The sequence below is a fragment of the Pterocles gutturalis genome, unplaced genomic scaffold, assembly GCF_000699245.1.
Source record: "Pterocles gutturalis isolate BGI_N339 unplaced genomic scaffold, ASM69924v1 scaffold23494, whole genome shotgun sequence".
NCBI classification, from domain to species: domain Eukaryota; kingdom Metazoa; phylum Chordata; class Aves; order Pterocliformes; family Pteroclidae; genus Pterocles; species Pterocles gutturalis.
In genome coordinates this window covers 35,309-56,751 of record NW_010136437.1, presented here as the reverse complement: position 1 = coordinate 56,751, position 21,443 = coordinate 35,309, and the positions used below count along the sequence as shown (strand labels likewise).

The 21,443-nt window shown below is 38.1% G+C and overlaps 1 protein-coding gene across 1 annotated transcript in view; it reads left to right on the top strand.

The window, feature by feature from the left end:
* The first annotated feature begins 211 nt into the window (after window positions 1-211).
* Window positions 212-21,443, top strand: part of ATG5 (autophagy related 5) — a 52,332-nt gene continuing 31,100 nt past the window's right edge. Inside the window, exons 1-4 of the mRNA XM_010082307.1 lie at window positions 212-392; window positions 6,479-6,606; window positions 13,949-14,027; window positions 19,444-19,606. Coding sequence (XP_010080609.1) covers window positions 285-392; window positions 6,479-6,606; window positions 13,949-14,027; window positions 19,444-19,606 — 478 coding nt within the window. The 5' untranslated portion in view covers window positions 212-284. The remainder of the gene's footprint in view (window positions 393-6,478; window positions 6,607-13,948; window positions 14,028-19,443; window positions 19,607-21,443) is intronic.

Here is a 21,443-nt window from a genome sequence, read left to right as displayed (position 1 = left end):
CCCCACGGTTGGGGCGGGATACAGGGCTCGACAGTGCTCGTGTGCTCGTCATCCACCGTGTGCCTGTAGTGGGGAGAGTGGCTCGGAGGCCTTACCTCACCCCGTCCTCTGCACGGACCGAGGCGTTGACATCCCGGTGACAGCGTTGCAGTTACGGGAGAACCTTTAACGAGGTGTATTTTATTTGCAGTTGTGCTGACTTGTTTCTCTTGGGGAGAGCAGGGTTACAGTTCTAACCAAAGAAACCAAACTGATCTACATGTGCTTCGCTATCCTTTGGAAGAATGACAGATGACAAAGATGTACTTCGAGATGTGTGGTTTGGACGAATACCGGCCTGTTTCACTCTGTATCAGGATGAGATGACTGAAAGGGAAGCTGAACCTTACTATGTGAGTATAGTGAAGGTAGTTGCAGATAGTCCAATGCCATAGTTTTGATTGTTTCCTTCATTTGCATCATGTGTGTTGCTGCATGTTAAGGAAAAAAAAAAAGACACAATTTTTTCTCCTTTTTCCTGGTGCTTTCTGAAAGTAAATCATACAACCGTTCTGCATGAGTTGTTTCTCTTCACAGTAGGTTCAAAACTTTTAAGCTTGTTTCACCAGAGAGATAAACTTGTCACAGATAATTAAGATCTTAAAATTATGAAAAAGTCAATAAGTAATTAGGTAAAAGGAGGAGGATTTATACATGCTCATGGTGAGTTTGTATGTTCTTGGATAATGACCAGGGAGAGAGAACTTTTGTGTTACCTTGCTACAGAAATAACTTCAGTCAGAGCTTTGTGCAGTCTTAAGCACCAAGATCACTCACCCGTGTAATGCACACTCGGAAGGAACACTGGCTCCAGTATTTCTGCTCATGGACTGTTTCTACTCATTTTCTTTCCTTAAATGCTAGCAGCCGTCAGAGATCTAGCTCAGGTGCAGGAAAAACAGCTATAATGTCTTAACAGCACAGTGCCTGAACTGGCGTGCTAGCTGATGATAAAAATGAGGGTGATGGATGTATTTGAGTTGTAAATTGGAAGGGCCTTCTATAATCATATGGTATTTATGTATAGTGTGCTCAGCAGTTTTTTTCCTTTCAGCACCTAAGAGGCATTTGATGGATAGAGAACGTTAGCTGGTTCAGTGAAACTTGAATTTGAAATGTAACAAGTGTGTGGGAGGAAAATCTTGTACTATGAGGTTTTTATGTGATTCTGAAATCCTTAAATCTTGTCACGTCCTATTCTGCTCTTTTTTGAAAATATTACTAGGTAGAGATATTTTTTTCTTCGGTGTTTAATAGCATCTTTCTGTCATCAGTTTCTGATTTATGTGTGTGTTCTGTGAGTTTCTGAAACCTAGTAAAGCATTAATGCTTTTAGTTCAGTGATTATAGTGCTTGTCTTTCTATGTTTTAACTTAACCACTGGTAAAACAGAAGCACTTCTACTTCATGCGGTTGACCTATTGCTGAATGCATCTGAACTGTCTAGAAGTCTCAGACTTTAAATTTCTTTTATATATATATATATGAGTTAAAATATATACATATACCTTTCGCACAGCTCTTATACAATATATAAGTTTAATTATAGAGACATGCGGTCTTGAGCTGTTTAACATCAGCATGGAAACTCTGAAACCATGTTATCTTCATGGTGTGGCCAACTTTCTAAACCAGGAAGATAATCTTAAGCTGGTAGGGTTTCTTTTATTTACTCTGCTTGAAGTGTGCACAAAAATTTTCAAGGCTTAATTCTCTGTTTCTGCAAAATCTGGTTATTCACAAATCACAATTCTAAAATTTTAGCTTCTTCCATTTGCAGGTCATGTTGAAGCTGATAATATAGCTTTGCTTTTTGAAGGGACCAAGGATTTACAGTAGTAAAAGGCGGAATAGCAATCAAGGTTTTAAATCATGGTTTAGTTCTCATGGTTTCAGAGTGCATCTACGTTGGTGTTTTTGTTGACATCTGGAATGCATTTTTGAAGCAAGTCTTCATCCCTTCCACTTACTGTGCCCAGGTTTGCATCACACAGCAGTCTTATAGCCCACAAGCTGAATAATTTTCATGTGAAGCTGAAGAAGAAAATGTGCTTCGGCTGCTAATGGGCATTTAGTGTGTGGGATCAAACTGGAGCTAAATTGAAATTTGATCAAAACCCCCAAAGTTGAAGTAAAAAAGTATATTCCAAGCTCTCCACACCAGCTGTTCAGCTTTACATGTGTCCTCTTATCACACCTTGGTATTTGTTAATATAGATACAACCTCTGTATTCCTGACTGCCATCCAGAAATGGGAAATACTGGCATCATTATGTTAAAGGGGGGAAAAAATGCTTTTGCTCCGAGGAACTTGCTTTATGAAGATGAAGACGTAGACCTGGAGGATGAGGGGTTAGAATAACAGCCTAGAATCTGTGTGTTGGATTTCAGTTCACTGCCAGTGATGTGGCAGGAAACCTGTGTCTGTCAGATGTATTAGCACAGCACAGGAGTGATGCCTGCACATATCACATTATGGCACGGCATGGGGGTAGCAGAGCTAATTTAAAATGAGCTTGTCTATCTTTTGGAAAGAGTAGTAACATCAAGACTAAGCAGTTTAAGTAAAACACTGTCCTATTTATTCCTATAGTCAAGCCAGAGGTAGGTTTCTGCAGTTACTGGAAACGGATACGTCAAGTTTCTTTGGAGTGTTACCTACGGTTGCTTGTGTTTGGAGTGGAAGCATCATTAGGAACAGCTAGGTTGGGCTACCTTTGTTACTGAGCTATCTGATTTTTTCCTAGGCCTAAAATTGTTATGATTTTTTTTTTTCCGATGGTGTGTACTGTCTGCCTCTTGGTGCAAACAACAGTTAGAAACAAAATGTGTACAGGAAGTGGAGTACTCATTGGCTGAGATTTGTCAGGTGTAAAGAACAAAATTACAGCAGCCTTTACTGGGCCACTCTTCAAGGTTCCCCAGTGTCAAAAGGGTTGTTTTATTAAGATGTCTGTAAGAGTGAGCAACGTGAAGCCATTCCATGTTAGGATGTTTTGTGTCTTCATCTTGGATACATCAGACAAGTCCAGTTCCTGTTAAATCTAGAATTTTTCTGTTTTATAGTCAGTTTTGCATATAAAATGGTATTTTGCTTTGCAACAAAACCTGTGGAGATAGCTGGAGAGGTACTCTTTTAACACAAAGATATATTGCAAGCATTTACTTAGGCATTAGGAGTTCCTTGCATTTCATTTAACTTCTACATAAAGCATTCCTGGTTATTCTGATTAAATACTGCAGCAATACACAATATGCAAAAGAAAGATGTTGTGGTTTGTGTAATTTTGGGGATGGCATGTTCTAGCCTCCTGGGATTTATTCTGCCTGGTAATGTATTTGGAGATTTACTTTTGCTTTCTTAATTTAATAAGGGAAATTATAATCTTATTTGTTTGTCCCCTGTCCCTCCCTTCAGTTTTGTGTAGCTATTTTGGTTTAAGCTGAGCATATATGAATTGTGTGCATGTTTTTCCCAATTTCTTTCAAATCTAGGGCTAGAAATCGTATCAAAAGCAGTCAGTTATTGTTGTGTCTCATTTTTAATCAGGAGCCAGTACCTCTTTACATTAAAATGATTAAATAATTACATTGTCTGTGGACATTGACTTAAGAATGCAGGCGTGAATATGAATTCTAGGGTTTTTTCATGTTCTCGGAGGGTATTTTATTAATTGTTAGCAGTGAGTGATTTGTTTATCTTGTCTTCATTACTGTTGCGATGGTCAGACTGACCCCAACAGGTCGTGAGCATCTGCTTGCCTTTAAACCATGCACTCTGACTACTTTGAAGGAGTTTATGCCAGTTTCTTGGTTTTATACAGAGTAGGAGAAAACTTACACAGCTGGTTGCTGGAGGGAAAGGCACGCAGCCTCACTTAACGTTTCTGGAGTCCTTGCTTGGTCTTGACACTTAAAAGCAATTCACCCACTGACTGCTTTAGACCTCTCTTGAATCTTCTTACAAGTCTGTCCTTTCTAGGGGACAAGACAGACGTGGCTCCTTCTGAGCCATGAAGCTAAACTGAAAGTGGGGGGTTTCATTCAGGTTTCTTTGTTATGCAGCATAGCGAGTGACCAGCGTTACAGTCATCTGCTGTTCATCGGCGGGCAGTATGGCAGAGTCAGTGGCCAGACAACTTGAATCAAAACTGGGATTCTCTTCTGTCTAATTCCTTATGTGTTACATCATGCACTTTCCTATTAGTTATTTTCTATCGTACACTATTTAAATTAATAACTATTGAATCTATGCTAAATATGCACTCAGTCTAATTGTTAAAGTCTTTGGTACTACCTTGTCTGCGTATTTGCCCATGCATTACTGTAGGTCATTTAATTTATGGTGGGCATTCTGTCTTTTAACATATTATGTAGTGGTTTATCAGTCCTACATTCAGGTTGCAGTTGTTACATTACGTGCATTGTTGGATGTGTTTGATTTTCATAGCATTGTTCTAACCTTCAGTGCAAAGTCTGCTGATACAAGGTTGTTTGTCCAGAAAATAAAAAGAAAATAGCAGTTGAGCAAATCTGGCCTAGTGGAATGAGTTTAACTTGGATTAGTAGGTTTCACTTATCACTGAATCATGGCCATTTGTTCCAAGCATTTAGAAATTCTGCTGTAGGGTAAGCAAAGGGTGAAGGGGTGTAGCCTCAGTGGCTTGCGCGGACTGGTTTACGGTCAGTAGCAAAAGCATTTGTGGGACAATTGTCATTCTGGGGAGCACAGCTTTGCCTAAAAGGAGTCTCCTCGCCTCATGGCTGAAGTGTTGGAGAAGCTTGTGAGTGTCTAATAGTCTACAAGGTGAACTGCTGTGTAGAATTCTGGTTTTCATATAGAGGCCTTAATAAAACAATTAACATGACTGCTGTCGGAGAGATTGACTAAAGCCCAGTGTATGACAGAATCATAGAATAGTTTGGGTTGGAAGGTCATGTAGTCAACCCCCATATAGTTAAATACATTGGGGTTTTTTTTTCCTAAATATTTTTTGTTACCTTTGTTCTGGAAATACTCAGTAATAGCATTTAAAAATTACAGGATTTTGGAGTAAAAATGTTTTGTGTCAACTGGTGTCTTCCACTGAGTGTACATGGCAGGTGGAGAAGGGATATTAAAAGGGGTGACAAAATGAAAGTGTCTTCAAACTATGCTTTTAAAAGTCTTTCTGAACGGATTTAGTATGCTTGTAAATCTCTAGGATAATTAAAGCTAGAAAAGTGATAGAACTGGTTTCTTTCATGTTTCACATGGAAGGGGAAGAGTGTAGCGAGGTAGAAGAGGTGGGAAGACTGAAAAAAGAGATCAGCAGGTGCTGCAAATGCTCAGCATCTCTGCAAAACCGGCGGTCCCTGTTAACCTAATTAACTGTTGGGCTTTGGACTCCAAAGAGGCCCTTTGGGAGTGCTGGCCATGTTCTGTTAAATTCAGTTAAATGCTGTTTGGTTATTGTCTGTGTTCTCCAATTAGGTTGAAATACAAACTGCGTTGTCCTTCTACACTACAAACTGAAGTAAAACATTTTACAAATGAAAGTAGTTATGCAGTTTAAAGGATTATGTCAAACAGTGTTGCAATCAGTAATGCTTTAATGTATTTATCAATTCCTGCACGGCTGTGCTACGTGCACCATGCTGACGGTTGGCTTCTGTAGTGGTCCGAATGAGTCTTATATCAGGATATGCCAGCATTAGTTTGACTGCAAATATCATGCAGAAATAACATGGAATTATTACAAAAATGTTTGGGCTTGATTGGAATAGCCTGGACTATATTGTGTCAGGAACAATCAGTGTAGATATGTGGAATTAGGTTAATAAAGGAAAATATTATATTGTCATTCAAGTCACTGGGCTATTGAACAGTTCTTACTTGAGTATGACCATGACTTAATTGAATTTGTTAAGATTGTTCACCTTTTAAAACTGAAGGCTGTGTTTAATTGCTTTGCTGAATCAGAGTCCTGTGAAAGAAGGTAGAAACAACATGATGATGGTAATAAGAGCAATAGATGTAAAAAGAAAACCAAACATAACTATCACGTGTTAACTGGCTTGATGACTGAGATAGTGGTGAGTCTTGCTCTTTTGCAGGTTTATATAATCCTAAAATTTAGTTGTTTCACAGGTATAGGCAAATTAATAACCTAATGCTCTTCTCCCTCTGACCACGTCAAAAGAGTCAAGAACTTGCTTTTTTACTGGTTTTGTCTTAGTATGTTGGACACTACTGTTCTGCATCTTCTGAGTACAGAATTTTATAGCTTTTCATTGACCATTAATAAGTAAACCTTCTAAAAGACATCTTACCTTAAAGAGGGGAAAAAAAGAATGCTGACTAAATTTGGGTTATGAAAATGCTTACTTGTTACAGATCTTTATTAATTTATTAAATTTTATGTATACTTGAAGCTTCTATAACTTTTTTTTCTTTCAGTTGCTTTTGCCAAGGATAAGCTACTTGACACTGGTGACAGACAAAGTAAAGAAACACTTTCAGAAAGTTATGAGACAAGAGGAAGTTAGTGAAATATGGTTTGAATATGAAGGTACACCACTGAAATGGTGAGTTCATTTAACTTTGTACCTTTACTCAATTTGTCGTGTAAAGAGTTATCAAGCTCAGCACAGTGTCAGTACTTTTCCTAAGCTAATCACTCCATTGGGTTTCAAAGACAGCAAAAGAGGAGGAGGGTGAGAAAAGCATGTTGTTTGGGAAAACCAGAAGAAGGTTTAATGTTGAACATATTTTTGTTTATTCTGCTTGTGCTTACTAAATGTGTAAGACAGAGGTTGTGCTACACTTTACTGTTTTTGTTCTGGTTGTTACCGTATTACAAAATGTCTGTGGTTTTGACTTTACAGTTTCTTGCAGTAGAATCACCAAATAAATTTTTGTTTAGCTTATTCTACGTTGTTAAAAGATGCTTAATAACACAGATAAGTATTTCTGGAGTCTGAAATGCAAATAGGATATGCTTAAAGATAATAAAACATGAATGTAACCTTCACTTCTCACGTCTGATATGTGCTTGCACTGTAAAACAGATAATCTAATACTGATGCATAGGATCTTGTTGAATTCAATTAGTTCAACTTTATTGAACTAATTGCTGTTGATTCTACTTTTGTTCTGTCATATGGTGCATTAAAAGTATCTTTTTTTTTTCCTGAGAGGTTGAGGAATCAGATTGTGATTGTTTCATTTACTTAGTTTTCATAAATGCTGTTTGTCAGATTTTATTTCTTTCTATTTCTGCCATAAAGAGTTTTAAAGGAAACATTTTGAGAGCTGCAATGTTTGCTAGCTCTGTATAGATAGCATCAGCTCTCCAGAAAGTATTTCGTATTTTGAATGCTGAAAAGATTTTCTATCTCTCTTTATTTCCTGTTTCGTAATAGGAAAGAAAACTACCAATGACTGGTTTATCTTTTTGAACCTGGATTGTTCTGTGATTAACAAGCATCACATCATGGAGTCCCTTTAGACTTGGTGATGCAGTACATCTCTTCTAGTCTTTTGTTTCTTTGAGACCAACCTAGTATAAACCTCGAAAATATGTAAACAGAAAAGCATGAAAACTAGCTTTTTTTCACTTTTTCAGAACTGGCTGTCAAAGCCAGCTTTAGACATCTATTTAAATTGTCTGGAATTTAACAATAACTGATTTCTTGGTGTGCCATAGTGACACTGAGTCATGATGGATACTGTCTAGATAAACAACAAGGTACCAAGTTTGTCCCAGTGTTTTCGTGATCTTAGGTAGATAATGGGAGGAAACTTCAGAAGTTGTCACTGAAGTTGTAACAAGAAAGGAAAGAGAGGCTTTTTACTTCGGCCAAAAATAGGTCTGTGTTTTCTGTAACTTTTCAAATACCGTGATGTTTAAACTAGAATAAAAAAAAAAAAAACTCAAATAATAGACTATAGTACAGAGTAAAAATTATAATTCTAAAATTAAGTGAAGAGCTAGTAAACTGATTGAACATTGAAATGAAAATGAATAGTGTAATTATGATATGCTAATACAGGTCTGATCTTTCAGAAAATCTAAGCATATCATGCTGGGAACAGCTCCCCTGATTCCAGTGGACTTGCTTTTCTAAGGAAAATGTTATCTGCAAACCATTATTTTAGGAGGATGGTAATCCCCGAAGTAGCTGAAACTCGTTCTGGGGAAGACCCAAATACCAGAACTGAGAATTAGATTGAGCTGGTAGTTTGTAGGCAAAGAGTAGTGAGCATTAACGCTTAAAGTATAACTTCTACATCCAAAATCCAATAGAACTTGCTTATTGCCGTTATTTACTTTGAACTGTGAGGTCATATGAGACTGCACAGACTGTAAGTCATACCTGGTTGGGATGTGGTTTATTTCCTTTCAGCTGCAGCTCTTCTGTGTTCCAGTGAGATTTTGGAGGAAATCTGAAATGTAGTTTCAACTTCATGGTCTGCAGCACGCAGACCGTGCTCCTGAAGGAGAACACAGCTCTCCAGGTCTGGACTTACAAGGGCCTGGGGCATCCCACCAAAGTTGTTGGGGCAGAGGAAGATGGTCTCTTTGCCTGCAGAAGGTGTGTGCTGGGGGAGGGTCTGTGTCACCAAGTGAAGGAGCTACAGGAAGAGGTCATCAGACTGTGTGGCATCAGAGACTGCAAAAGGAAATGGATCAAATCTTCTCAGAAGCTCTGCAGCTACAGGAACCTAAACCTACAACTATATTGAAGGAGATGTGGGCAGAATCTGTGATTATTGGATTGGGAAATAGTCTCCTAAGATATAGAAGGGCTGGAAGCTTGTGACTTCTGGCAACAGGAGGAAGGCTGCTCCTCTACCTGCATTTCTGTAACTACAGGATAGAGTCATTGCTCTGGGTGCAGGTGAGGGACCGAAAGGTCTGTCCAATGATGCATCTGAGGTGGGTGAGCTTGAACTGAGCAGGGCACCACGAGGCAAGTGAAATCAAAGGTCTGTATTCTGCTTGCTCTCTTTTATCAGTCTCCCCAGGACCTTGAGCTCTGACATTTCATGGTTGCTACAGGCAAAGCTGCCACTGATTGTCACATCTAGAACTATTTTGTCTTGATAGTAAATAACAGATTCAGCTGCAGGTCAGCTCTGGTCCATCCAATGCCTGTATCAGGAAATCTTGGCTACTTGGGTCCTACTGCGTTGCTTTTCCAGCAGATGTCAGAGATTAACAAGAACCAGGATCTGTGATGCAGAAACATGTTTAAACAATTCAAAAATATTTCATCTACTTCCTCACCATGAACTGTAACAAATGCACCATGAAGTTGCTTACTAGTCTTTCCTCTGATCCTGAACCACAAGGTCTCAACCACTGCGTCTACGCTGCTCCCTCACATGGAAGACAGCCCTCTTCACTCATCTGCCCTGCATGTCTTTCCTGAGTAGCTTACGTCCATCCATCCACAACAGCGTTCCAGTTGTGAAGCTGTTTCACCATATTTCAGGTAGCCCAGCACTGTCACAGTTAATGGCACTGCATGTGGAGCTCTAGTTTCTTTTGCTTGGTTCCCAAGCTGTGTGCATTTATGTACATACACTTGTGGTTGACTTCCCTCTATCGTCTTCTATTGCTTTGGGATCCTCCTTGTAGCTGTCATCTTTCGCCACTAGCCTTCCACTCATGTTCGTTAATTTCTACTTGTCTGTGGGTTGTTATGCACACCCCTGTTGTTTATGGTCTAAAGCCTGGTCTCCTCACCAGGCTGGCCAACCTGAAGGCAAAGATACTTTTGCCCCACTTAGGTGGATTCCATCTCTCCCTAGCAGTCTTTTATCCCCAAAGTGTGTCCTGTGGCTGTAAAAGCCAAGGCCTTGTTGTCACACAAGCTGCATAACCAGTTGTTGACCAGCATTCATGCTTCTCTGAGCCTTTCTCCTTCAATGACAAAACTGTGGAGAAGCCACCTTGCCCCTGGAGCTGTATGGTCACTCTTGGTACACTCAGGGGTTCCCTCATAGAATTTATGATTTGTGCCCATGTGGTTGAACAGCAAGGACTAATAATCCAAGCACGGGACAAACCTTGCCAATCTGTCTGCAGCTTCTTAACAAGCAGCAAACCTCTGCAGGTAGTGAGATTGGTGGATGGGGGAAGGCTCTGTCCCCTGTAGGAGGGAGTCTCCTACCACTCTGACTGCTTCCTCTTGGTGTGGATGTGCTGTTCAGGCTGCTCTGATGGTTCCTCAGAGCTTCCAGCCCCTTCTCTGTCATTGAGGCACCAGCTGCAGGTGGAGGAGGAGCCTACCTTCTCTTTCCAGAGGCTGCAAGACTCTGGTCTTCCCCATCTTGCGAGTCTGCATTCACCACTCCGATGACTGCAGACCCTCTTCCTGTGCAGCTGGGAGTTCTGGCTCTTGACTTTGCAATGTCTCAGTGAAGGTGCCATCAATCTCTTTTTATCTTCCCTGATGCTGTGCAGCCCGCTGACCTCCTGCAGCTCCTTCACTAACACACACCTCCTCTAGGTGAGGACACTGCCTCTGCTTGTCCCAGCCCTCAGGAGAGGTCCCAAGCTCTCCTGGCAGCTCGAGACATGGGGAGCTGCATTGTCTCTTAGGAGCTCTGCCTGAGTGAAGGCCTCTGATGTGCCTGGGGTGATGTCTTCAGTAGATGCTAGGGGATGACACCTTGTAGCTTGTTACTGTCCTATTTGAGCACTTGCATGTGGTCTTCAGCAGAGCTTCTGTCCCCTTTCTGTGGATTGTGCTCTAGCCCTCGTAGTTGCATACATGTCTCTAGTATGAACTGGATGTATGCTTGACCCTCCCTAATCAGGAATCCGTGGAAGACAAAAGGTCAAAGCACCAGTTGATCGGGCATAGCTGAGATATTGTTTGAAAACACTAGAGTTTGTTGAGAACATCTAAGAAAAAAATATTTCTTACTGAATACTAGAGGAAAAGGTAAGACTATTTTCTGATGCAGAAAAATTTCCCTCAATGAGGCATTTGTTTGTAGAAATACCTAAGCACCAGATTTTGTCTACTTGGTACACTTAGTACCCCAAACAGTTCTGGATGTCCTGGATTTATCAGTTCATGTGACATGTCTTACTGAATTACTGCAGTAAATTGTATTTTGGTCTGACAACAACTTATGAATTCATGCTGTCACCTCCTGTCCTGGGTTCAGAAGGAAATTGTTGGAAAAGTAGTAATTAATTTTCCTTACTGTCCATCTGTCACTTTCAAAAGGATTTTAAGTACTTAAGTGTTTTCCAGGACTTATCTCGAACTCTGGAACCACCTTCTGTATATAATAAAAGCAGTAATGAGTTGACAATGGCTAGAAGTCAAGGTGCTGTTACACTTTTATAGATTGAAGACTTTCTAGAACCAGTCATTAGCAACTTGTAAAAAAAAAGATTTGTGATCTCTTAAAAATTTTCTCTTTGGTATTTTTTCCTGTTATTTCCTTTGAGAAAGTTCTACACAGTCTGCCTGTCCTTGCCTTCCACTTTAGTTAAGACCAGTTTGATTTCAACAATCCAATAATATTTTTTGGAAATGATACCTTTCTGGACTGGACACTTCCCTTAGCTGTTGTTCTGTTTGTTTTCTTTTTAGGGGGGGCAGATCCTTAAAGGCTCTCTTGTGTTTTTTAATTCTTTGGTTTTTTTTAATTCTGGTTACTGTAGGTTCTAGAGAGCATTTGTGTATTTCTTTAATTGCAATGCCTATTTTTCAAATAGAAGTTCAGAAACAGCATTGTTGCAGTATCACTGGAAGCAAGATCTTTAATGAGGGAATACTGGCTCTTAGCACAAGGTATAGACATGCTTAAGAATAAAGTGAGGGAATGTTGAGGGCTTTTAATTCCATGTATAGATTGACAATTCTCTTATTTGCTTCTCAACTTCTCTCTTTGTACCTCCCTTAATTCTCTATCCTGGTTAAGAAAACAGGTTTTGTTATGAAGGAAGTGTAAAGAATAACTTTAGTATTGTTATATGGAGTCCTGTTGTTTCCAGACTCTTAAAAAATGCTTGTGACTGTATGGCAAAAGTAAGTGAAACGCAGCATTATGTGCAGGCATTACTTAAGGCTTCTACTGTTTTCAGATTTTATGCCAGTGTGTGAAGACTGGAATTTGAAGCAGGATGCGTCTTATATCTCACGTTCACTTCACTCCTGTTGTGAACTTTACTTTTAATGGAAGGCTGCACTTCTGAATAGAAAGCTCTGCTGTCTTCATTAATCTCATATGTTCTGCTATAGAACAACATGAATTTAGGGCTGACCTCTTTCAAGATGAAAACCATATATCAACTGTGTGAAGCGCCAGGATTTTACTGAAGAAAGCTTGAATACATGAACTTTAATTTGTAATCTACACTGAGTAGAAAATGTAGAGGTAGCCCAAGAAGTGACACTTTGTTTTTTTGGTAGCTGTATATTTTGGTGTATACATTGAAAATAACTGAAAGTAATTTTTTGCATTTGTCTAATTAGCAAAGGATTTGTATTACTTAGCTCACCTCGAAAACCACTTTTTCTGAATCGCTGTTGTAGTACTCAAGACCTGATTGGCAGTTAGTAATAAAGAGTCTTAGTGGTAAAAGCTTGAGCGTTGGCAGTGAATCAGGATAAATCTGGATATGCATTATCTATATTCTTTATTCCCTTTGTTAGGAAAACACAGTTCTAGATACTTTCTTGATATTTCCCCCTATTCTTCCTTTTAAGAAGTTACAAATGCAATAGGTAAGTTAATGAAGTGCTGTACTGTTCTGTTTTGGTTTTTATTTTGCTGTTGTGGTGACTTTGTCTTAGCATTGGGGTTAGCTCATCCGTAGAGGGTGCTAAAGCACCGTTGTGTGATGCTTTAGCAGGTCAGGAAATTGGTTTGGCACAGGTGCTTTTAGAGCAATGCTCTCGGTTGTTGCTCTCTGGACTTTCAAAAACTTGTGTACGTGCTTGGCTCTGCGTCCTGTGATCAGTCCCATTTAATTCAGTGAAGCTACTGAGTTTACAGTTAAGTGTGTGCTTATCTGTTTGTAGGATGAAAAGCTAGGAAGCTTTTTTAGTTAAGATTTTTGAAAGAGAAGAGAATGGAGCTTGGTATGCTGAACACACACAAAAATAATTTTCTCAAAAATCTTGCCAGTGTCTGCTTTTGAGAAGATTGCAGAAAGACCTTTTTTAGAGTGCCTGGGGAAGTTTTGTGTATGTGATATGTATTCCTTATGTTGCTGGAGGCTGTATCTTCTAATGAATTTAAAGGAGACAAAGCTATGAGACAGAAGTGAATATTTGGAGGAATCAGCTTCTTTGTATAACTCTTTTGATCCAGAATACCACTGAAATACAAAACTCCAATTAATCTTTTTTTCTCCCTTTCCATTCTTCTTGATTTGATAGCAGAGATAGAGAGTTAATCTTGATCCATCCTCTTTCAGCCCTTTTATGGGTATGTAATTTTTGCACTTTACTACTTGTTCTTTACAATGGCATCAGGCAGGTGGCAGAGGGAAGAAATGTTAAGGGTCAACGTGGTATAAACCCATGGCATTTAAGTATCTGAAAGCATGTATACTTTTCTGTCAAACCAGCTATTCTTATAATTATCAAGCTTTTTAACTAAACATACTATTTTGAAGGATTCCACAGAGCAGCTGTAGGCCGCTTATGCTGTTGCAACACTAGCAGTGTTTTGCGGGCACAGCTTGGAGACTGCTGGTTTAGATATTGAGCTTGCAAATTCCAGGCTTGATTCTGCCAGAAACTGTCAGTCAATTTTCTGAATAAGCAGTAATGAATGTTAATTATGGGAGTCAAACACCTAATTTTTTTCATGTAAATGCAGATATGTTAACTGTTATATGTAGACTTAAATGCACAGCTTTTATGTTCATTTAATATCTCTTCATTTTAGGCATTACCCAATTGGTTTGCTGTTTGATCTCCATGCATCAAATACAGCCCTTCCTTGGAGCATCACAGTGCATTTCAAGGTAAAAATGAAATACACCTTTAGTTAAGAACAAGTGAGCATGGGATTACATAAAATTGGGGAGCTAGGAAAAGGTTTCATAATTATTTTATAAAGAAGTGAATGATATAAGTCGAAGGGGAGAATGTTTATTCCTCGGAGATCATCTAAAGCTTTCTGTAAATCTGCAGCTGTTTTCCATGAGATTGTATGTGCTTTCAAATTACCTTCTTTTGAAAAAGATTCTGTAATAATCTAAAAATCCAAGATTTGTTTTTTCAAGATAAGTTATGAGACTATGTCACTGCAATTGAGTGGATATAAGGGAAGAACTTTCTATAACATTTTTAATTCAGTCAGCTTTAGTTGGCTGAAGATTAGGAAGTGCTTCTCCTTTTAGACACATACGTATGGATAGGAGATACCGGAGAAATCATTGAAGTCAGGGAATACTGTTGTACTTGATGTGGGTGCCCTTTAGACAAATGAGTTAAATGAGTTTGGTCTTGTGACAGCTTAGACACAGGAGAGAGATTATTTTGATTACACATTGTAAAACCATTAAATATGACTTCATAGCACAACTGATCTTTGCTCAGAAGAGTACTTGTGTGGGGTTTGCTTTGGTGCAAGGTTCTTTCATACTCTGAAATGCTTTGAGACGGTGATCCCAGGTATGTTTTGAAGTCAAAATCACAACTAGAAATCATGGTATTTAACTTTGGAATTTTAAATTCTCCATTGTAAAATAAACAATGCAATAGGAAAAGTGATTCAAAGGAAAATGCTAGGTTAATAGGCTTGACTTCAGTGTGTGAGATTTGGGATGAAATGAAAAGCATACTGGGAAGCAGCTGTGTTGAACATTTTCATTCAAACTGTTCCACTCTTGAAGGTGTTCTAGAAAGGTCTTGCTAACAGGAGTAATCTGATTCTTGTTGGAAATATGCACTGAAATAATACATTCTTATGATATGTGTTTCTGCATGTTGAAACTTTTAGAGTCACTGAATGAATGAATCTGAAGATGAGGGTGTTTTTGAAACCACTGTAACTACACTGCTCTCTGATATATGTCAGATAGAGCTGGGATGAAGAAACTTACAGACTGTTTTGAAGAAACTGTAGGGCACCTAGTCTCATAAATCATTGTTTAATGGTTACACATTCTGAGAGCTCTGGGAGATTAACAGTGGCAGTGTGTGGATGTTGTTATCCTAACGTAGAGCTGTCTTGAGAAATAAGTTGCAGCACCAGTGTGCTTTTCAATTTCATGTAGTAATGTAAACTGACTTAAATGGTGTTTTATTGCTGCTTGGCAAAAGATCAGCTAATTTAAGTTTGTCTCAAAGGTGTACGTTAAAGATCAGCAGAAATAATTTACTGCTAAGGCAGTATTATTTTTAAAGCTAATGTAATTTAGTGTTTAAAAATATAACACCTTGAATTAAGCACCTGCTTGATCTCTCTTCCTGTTCTTGATGTAAGCTGAAAGTTTATTTAAATAAACCCCTCTTAATGCTTAAAGTCAACACATAACTGAAATATGTCAAAGTATGTCCAAATACTGAAGACTTTTTCATGTGTTACTGTTTCTTACAGCTAAATAGTTTAGGTGTGAGATTCCTGGTGGCTTATTATTTTCATTTGTGTTTATTTGTTCTTCAAAGAGCCATAACTTTTATTTGGCTTAATTCAACAGTATTATATTTTTCCGGGGTTTAACTTTTGCTGTCATGGCTTTCTCCTTTCTTTTACCAAAGCATGCAGTCAACAGCAGATATCTTGAACATCTGTAAAGAGTGTTTAACTTCCCCCCCACCCCCCATCAGTTTTCTTTGTTTTAAAGTTTAAAACATGAAAAAAATTTAACAATTCAGCAGAAATTTGAAACCTTGTAGTTGTCCTCCTGTGTTATGTATGCAGACCAAATAGTAAACACACTTACTGCTTGCATTGAAGAAACAGTTTATTCATTTGTACTTCTGGCATGCAATAAAATAATATGGATTTATATCTCCAGTAAAGTTGAAATACAGTTGCCTTCAATAGTCATTGAAGGACAAGCTTGAACAGAGTACTAAGGTCTGAGAATCATGAGAAGCTGTAGTCTGGGAAGTTGCTTTTGTTACCCAGGTGTGGCTTTACGGGGAGCAGGGAAACTCTATCCCTTCCTGTTAATCTCATCTCATGCTGCTCTGTGGCATGCTTAGTGCTATTCGTGTTCTTAACATTGTAACCGACTCTCCAGATTTTGGGCAGTAGATAGGAGGTGATGAACTGCTCTAGAAGTGGTAGCAGGAGAGGAAATTGGGTGTGCCACCCATGGCCTGGTGTAGAGAGGAGAGACTGCATCTGTTTTTGTATAACAACAGCTGTTGTCTTGGTTTTCTTAGCTAAAAATAGGGTCAGGTGGAGTGTAGAGAAAGTACTTTTCCCTGTAGCGTATGGATAAATTGTGGAACTGCTAGGAGCATTGTGGAAGCCAGAAGTATAAATGAGGGGGTTTTAAAATTAATATTTTTGGAAAAAAAGACCACTGATGGTAACTAAACACAAATACATGGATGCTCCCCCTGCCACTGGATATGTTCCTTATGGTTTTTAATGCCATATTATTGGTATAATTTTCTGCAAGTGTAGCCTAATGTACAACTAGACTAGTGGAGTATAAACAGATGTTCTGTGAACTAGAACTGATAGATAAGTATGGGTGGAATGGAGTTATGAAATGGGACGGTCGAAATTACCTGCAATGTTTTTGGAACAGTTTTATGTGAGATGTCATTTAGTTCTTCTGTCTGCACTGATGATGCCTCCTTCTTTATGACCAAGCTTATGCTGCAAGTATCTACTGGTATGTAAAACAAAGCCAGTACTACTTAGCTTTCTAAGAATATCAGAGTCAAACCTTAATAACTTTTCTTTCAAGGAGAAAGAGCATGAAGGGAGTAAGACATCACCAATGTACTTGAATTCAAGTTGTTTATGGGATCTGTTAAAACTTTCTGCAGATCTCATAGTTGTATAGCCAGGGACTGCTACCAGCTTGTTTACAATTGTCTCTTCAGGGAATTAAGTAAAGTTATTTACATGTGATCACTATTTCCTCAAGTAGAAAGAACGCAAGCAGAATGTATATATAAAAAAAAAAAGCATGCATGTTCTATATTTAAGTATAAAACTTATTTTTCTGTGCCCTAGTTTAACCAGTGAGGATGACATATTTTCTGTTGGTAGTCTCATGTAGGTGAAGCTGTTTCATGTGTGTCTTGTAGATGCAGCAGTGTCGTTTCTAAGTTATTGCTTTCACATGTGGGTTTTTCAGCTTCTGCACAAGGTACTGCATAGAAATGTGTCAGTGTTTTTCTTCTAAAGAAAAGAGTAGACAGCACTGAGATTGTAGGAGTGTTTTCCAGTCTTCCACAATATTATCTCTTAGAAGCTGGGAAAATTAATCATTCCACACCTTTGTACTACTATGTCTGGATTCTTTCCACTAGCTTTGACCGATTTTAGATATCTCCTTGCTATTCTGCAGACCACTCCCTGGAACACATCCACAGGGAGTGACATCCCCTGTAATTTGAAATTCATTGGAAGAAAGTCATCAGGAAGATACCTACTATAGGTATCCAAAGACTGGAATGTCCAGAAGAAGACCCAGCAGTTCAATATTTAGACATATGTGTAACAAAACTGCTGTTTTCATAAGCTTAGCTAAAACTTAAGCTGTGAAAGTCAGTTTCTAGGTTAATTCCACTGTTTCATCTTTTTTTGAGGGATGCCAGTGTCTCACTTTGAATTCTTGCACGTAAAGAACTTTTTTGATCTTGAAGTATGCTATTTCTGACTGTTCTTTTCTTCTGGATTGGTTACCAGACTCTGCTTTTTTATTTGAGCAAGTAAATTAAACTTCTAAAAGTATTGTACAGGCCTGTACAGATGTCAACTGGCAAGTAACAATCCCAATAATGTGTTCCATTCATCTTGGTCCCAATTATGCTGAGACGTTCAGCTTTGTAGGGGAGAAACGGAGCACGGTTTGCCCTAGAAGGAGAACTTTCCTTTCTGTTCTGTCCTCTTTAATGTCTTTATGCTTGGCCATCCTCATATGAGAAACAAGCTGTATCTCTGTCCCTAGATTTCTAGTCGTCTGTACACACGTCAGTCCTGAGTAACAGCAGCATTCCCTTTGTGAGTCCAACACCAAACCACATATACTTCGGTGGAAAAGATACTAGCAGTCTTCCCTTTATACTCCTTTTTTTTGGAAGATACTTATCCTTTTGGTACACACTTTCCAGAGTTTGGGTTCACTATTGTAAGGAGGAATCACAATATTAAATCCGTTATTTAATTTCCAGCTCTTTTTCAATAACCTAATGAGGAGGGAACTGTCATTCTTGTCCTCAATTTCCTTCAGGTAAGGCAATCTCCAGCTCCCTTTCATATTGCCAGCTGTTAGCGGTTCTTGGATATTTTGAGTTCCGTTAGTTTGAAGTAGTCTTCACTGTTTTTCCTGGGTTTATGTGGAGGAGGGAAGGTATGGGTTTTTCCAGCATTATATTGCTCCTACTGTGACATGGTAACTATGTTGTAAAAGCCTTTGAAAAATAGCCTGTTATATGTACTTGTATTTCCAAAATGGTTTTGATAGTCCCTCATAAAAGCTTTTTTAAATAGCCAGTTTGTAATGGGTTAAGAGGAAAGGTCCTCTTGTGGAATAAGAGGTGAGCTTACCACATATTTTTATACCTTAATTCTCGTGTTATGAAGGGGAGTGCTAATGATGCCACTGTGGTTTGGCTCTGGGGGTTTGCGCTGTTCAGCATGGTCATAAGCAACTGTGAAAAGAAGATGAATAAGGAGGGGATAAAACATGCCGGTTTTTTAAACCTTTGAAAACTACAGACAATGAATTTGTAATACTTAATGCTTCAATTATTGTAAAATGTCAAGTGATACTAGGTGTTGATAAAAGAAAATTAGAGGAAGAGCAATGCTAACTGTATGCCTATACAATGCTGAACTTCTGATTAGTTAATTTCCCAATAAATCTTTTTCGTACCCGAACAAGATGTACTACTATAATTCCTTAATAAATGGGTTAGGAAAGGTACTTGTCACTTACTTAGGGAATAAAGCTTACATCAGGAGCAGTAATCTGCACCTGCAATGCTGAATGCGTTGCGCCAATTCTAGTCAAATAAAAGGGGTATGGAATCAATATTTATTTTTCCTGCAATGTTTTTCACTGTAGAAACCTTTCTTGTCAGCAGAATAAGAGAATTGTTGTTACCTTCCTCCATAAGTAGAAGATTCCAGTGTGCTTCTTTTGTATAAATGTAAACCTGATTAAAATTATAATTTAATCTTCATCTTCTAAGGTGTGTGCGATGCATTTATTTCTCTTGATCTGTCTTTTCTCTTTGCAGAATTTTCCAGAAAAGGATCTTCTACACTGCCATTCTAAGGATGTGATTGAAGCTCATTTTATGGCTTGTATAAAAGAAGCAGATGCTTTAAAGCACAAAAGTCAAGTCATCAATGAGATGCAAAAAAAGGATCATAAACAACTGTGGATGGGATTACAGAATGGTAAATATAATGCTTCAAGTATTAATTATATTTAGGTCTAGCATGCTACTAAATAATTTCTTCAAATTTTATTCATGGTGCAGAATATAAAATGTCGTTCTGCAAAATTTTAGTCTGTCACAGCGAAGATCTGTTTTATTTTTTTTTAAATTCACCATTTATGTGATAATCCAAATGTGGCTTGAGTTATTCAAGGAACTAAATTGGGTCATGACTCTGTTTTAACAAACCAAAACTATCAACAAAACAAAAGAAATAGATAAATATTGTCTAGTGTACTTTTTGCAACTGATTGTCTTTATTTGGGAGACACCTCGGATGTAAGTGTTGTTCAGTATTAACTGTCTTGGACTGTAAAGTAAAAAAGGTCGTCTTCTCTAGTTCATGCTTAAGGATTCTCACTAATAAACAATATAAGTAAACTTTCAAAAAAGTTGCCAAGTAGGTTAGTAATTGTACTTTTCCTTTTGCCAAATGCAGTGGTTTTTATTGCTGATACTACCATGGCTTTCAGAAAGATTTCTGCATAGATAAGTATTGACTTGAAAAAGTCAGCAAGATAATTCAGAACAGGATGTTCTAAAATAATTGGTATTCTTTACACAGATGGCATGAGCCTATATTGCAGTGCAAAATATAACTTCTTTTGGTTTCAGTGTCTTCTCTTTCTTATCATGGTTCTTAGAAGCCTCTAAGTTGAAAAGCTCTGTAAGTATTTCAGAAACTGCTATCTGGAATGGGTGGTAACACCACTTTCAATGGATTTCTGGTAAATTTATTTTATGGAGGCTGTAAGCATGAACATGTTTATGTTGAGATATTAAACACTGAGAGTTAACATCTTCCCATATGTTTATAAGGAAAATTCAGTGAAACAGGCAAGAATGCAAGATGACTTGAAGCATGTGCTTGCTTTAGGCAGTGAGGTTCCAAATTATTCTGGGTTTAATGTGTGTATTTAATGTGTGTGGGTTTTCTAATTTTTTTAATAATTTAGTGATACTGTCTTTCATACTAAAGGTATTGGTGTAATAATTTTGAAGGATGAGTGTTTACTAGAAACTCTAGTTTCTATTTTTTATTTAATTGGGGGAGAGTTGGAAATTCAGGTATTATCTTAATTTGCCATTTGAGTGGTAAGATCTTGAGGGATGCAGTACATACCTGCAAAATTTGTCGGGTAAGAAATTGCACTTTATCTTGTTCAGTTCAAAGGACTTATTGAGAGATTCTGTTTTCTATAGGTATTAGTGAACTGACTGATAAAATGCTCACTTTTGTGAATTATCAGTAAATGAAGAGTTCTGGTCCACTGGAAGCCAGAATCAGTATAAAACCAGATGTTTCCCTAAAGCTTGCATTGTTACAAATCAATTTTAACTGCAATTTTAATAATTCTGTGCAAAAGTATTCTGCTCTAATAGTATTTGTCTTGCAAGCAGTTTAGTTTGAGAGAAGTAAAATGCTGTGCCTGCGTGGTTTTGTTTTGTGTTTCAAGAATTATTAGCTTTATTGTGAAAGAAATCCTGTCACCTAGTCCCACTGCTCAAGTGTTCCCAGCAGTGCACTTTATGTGCTCTTTTTATTAATGCTTTTAAAAATTAAAACTGAAAGACCTCTATCATGAGTTATAATATAAGCATAATGAGGTATAATATGAGTATAATAATGGCAGAAGAGTCCACTACACAGTGAAATGAATTAAGGTTCTTTTCTTAACCAGAAGTTATAGAATCTCAATACCCTCAATACGTAAGGAAAGAGAACAGATGTGCAATGTGTTCTTTCCATGCTCATCTTAGGCTCTTTTAGTTGATTATTTGTCTAAGAGTATCTT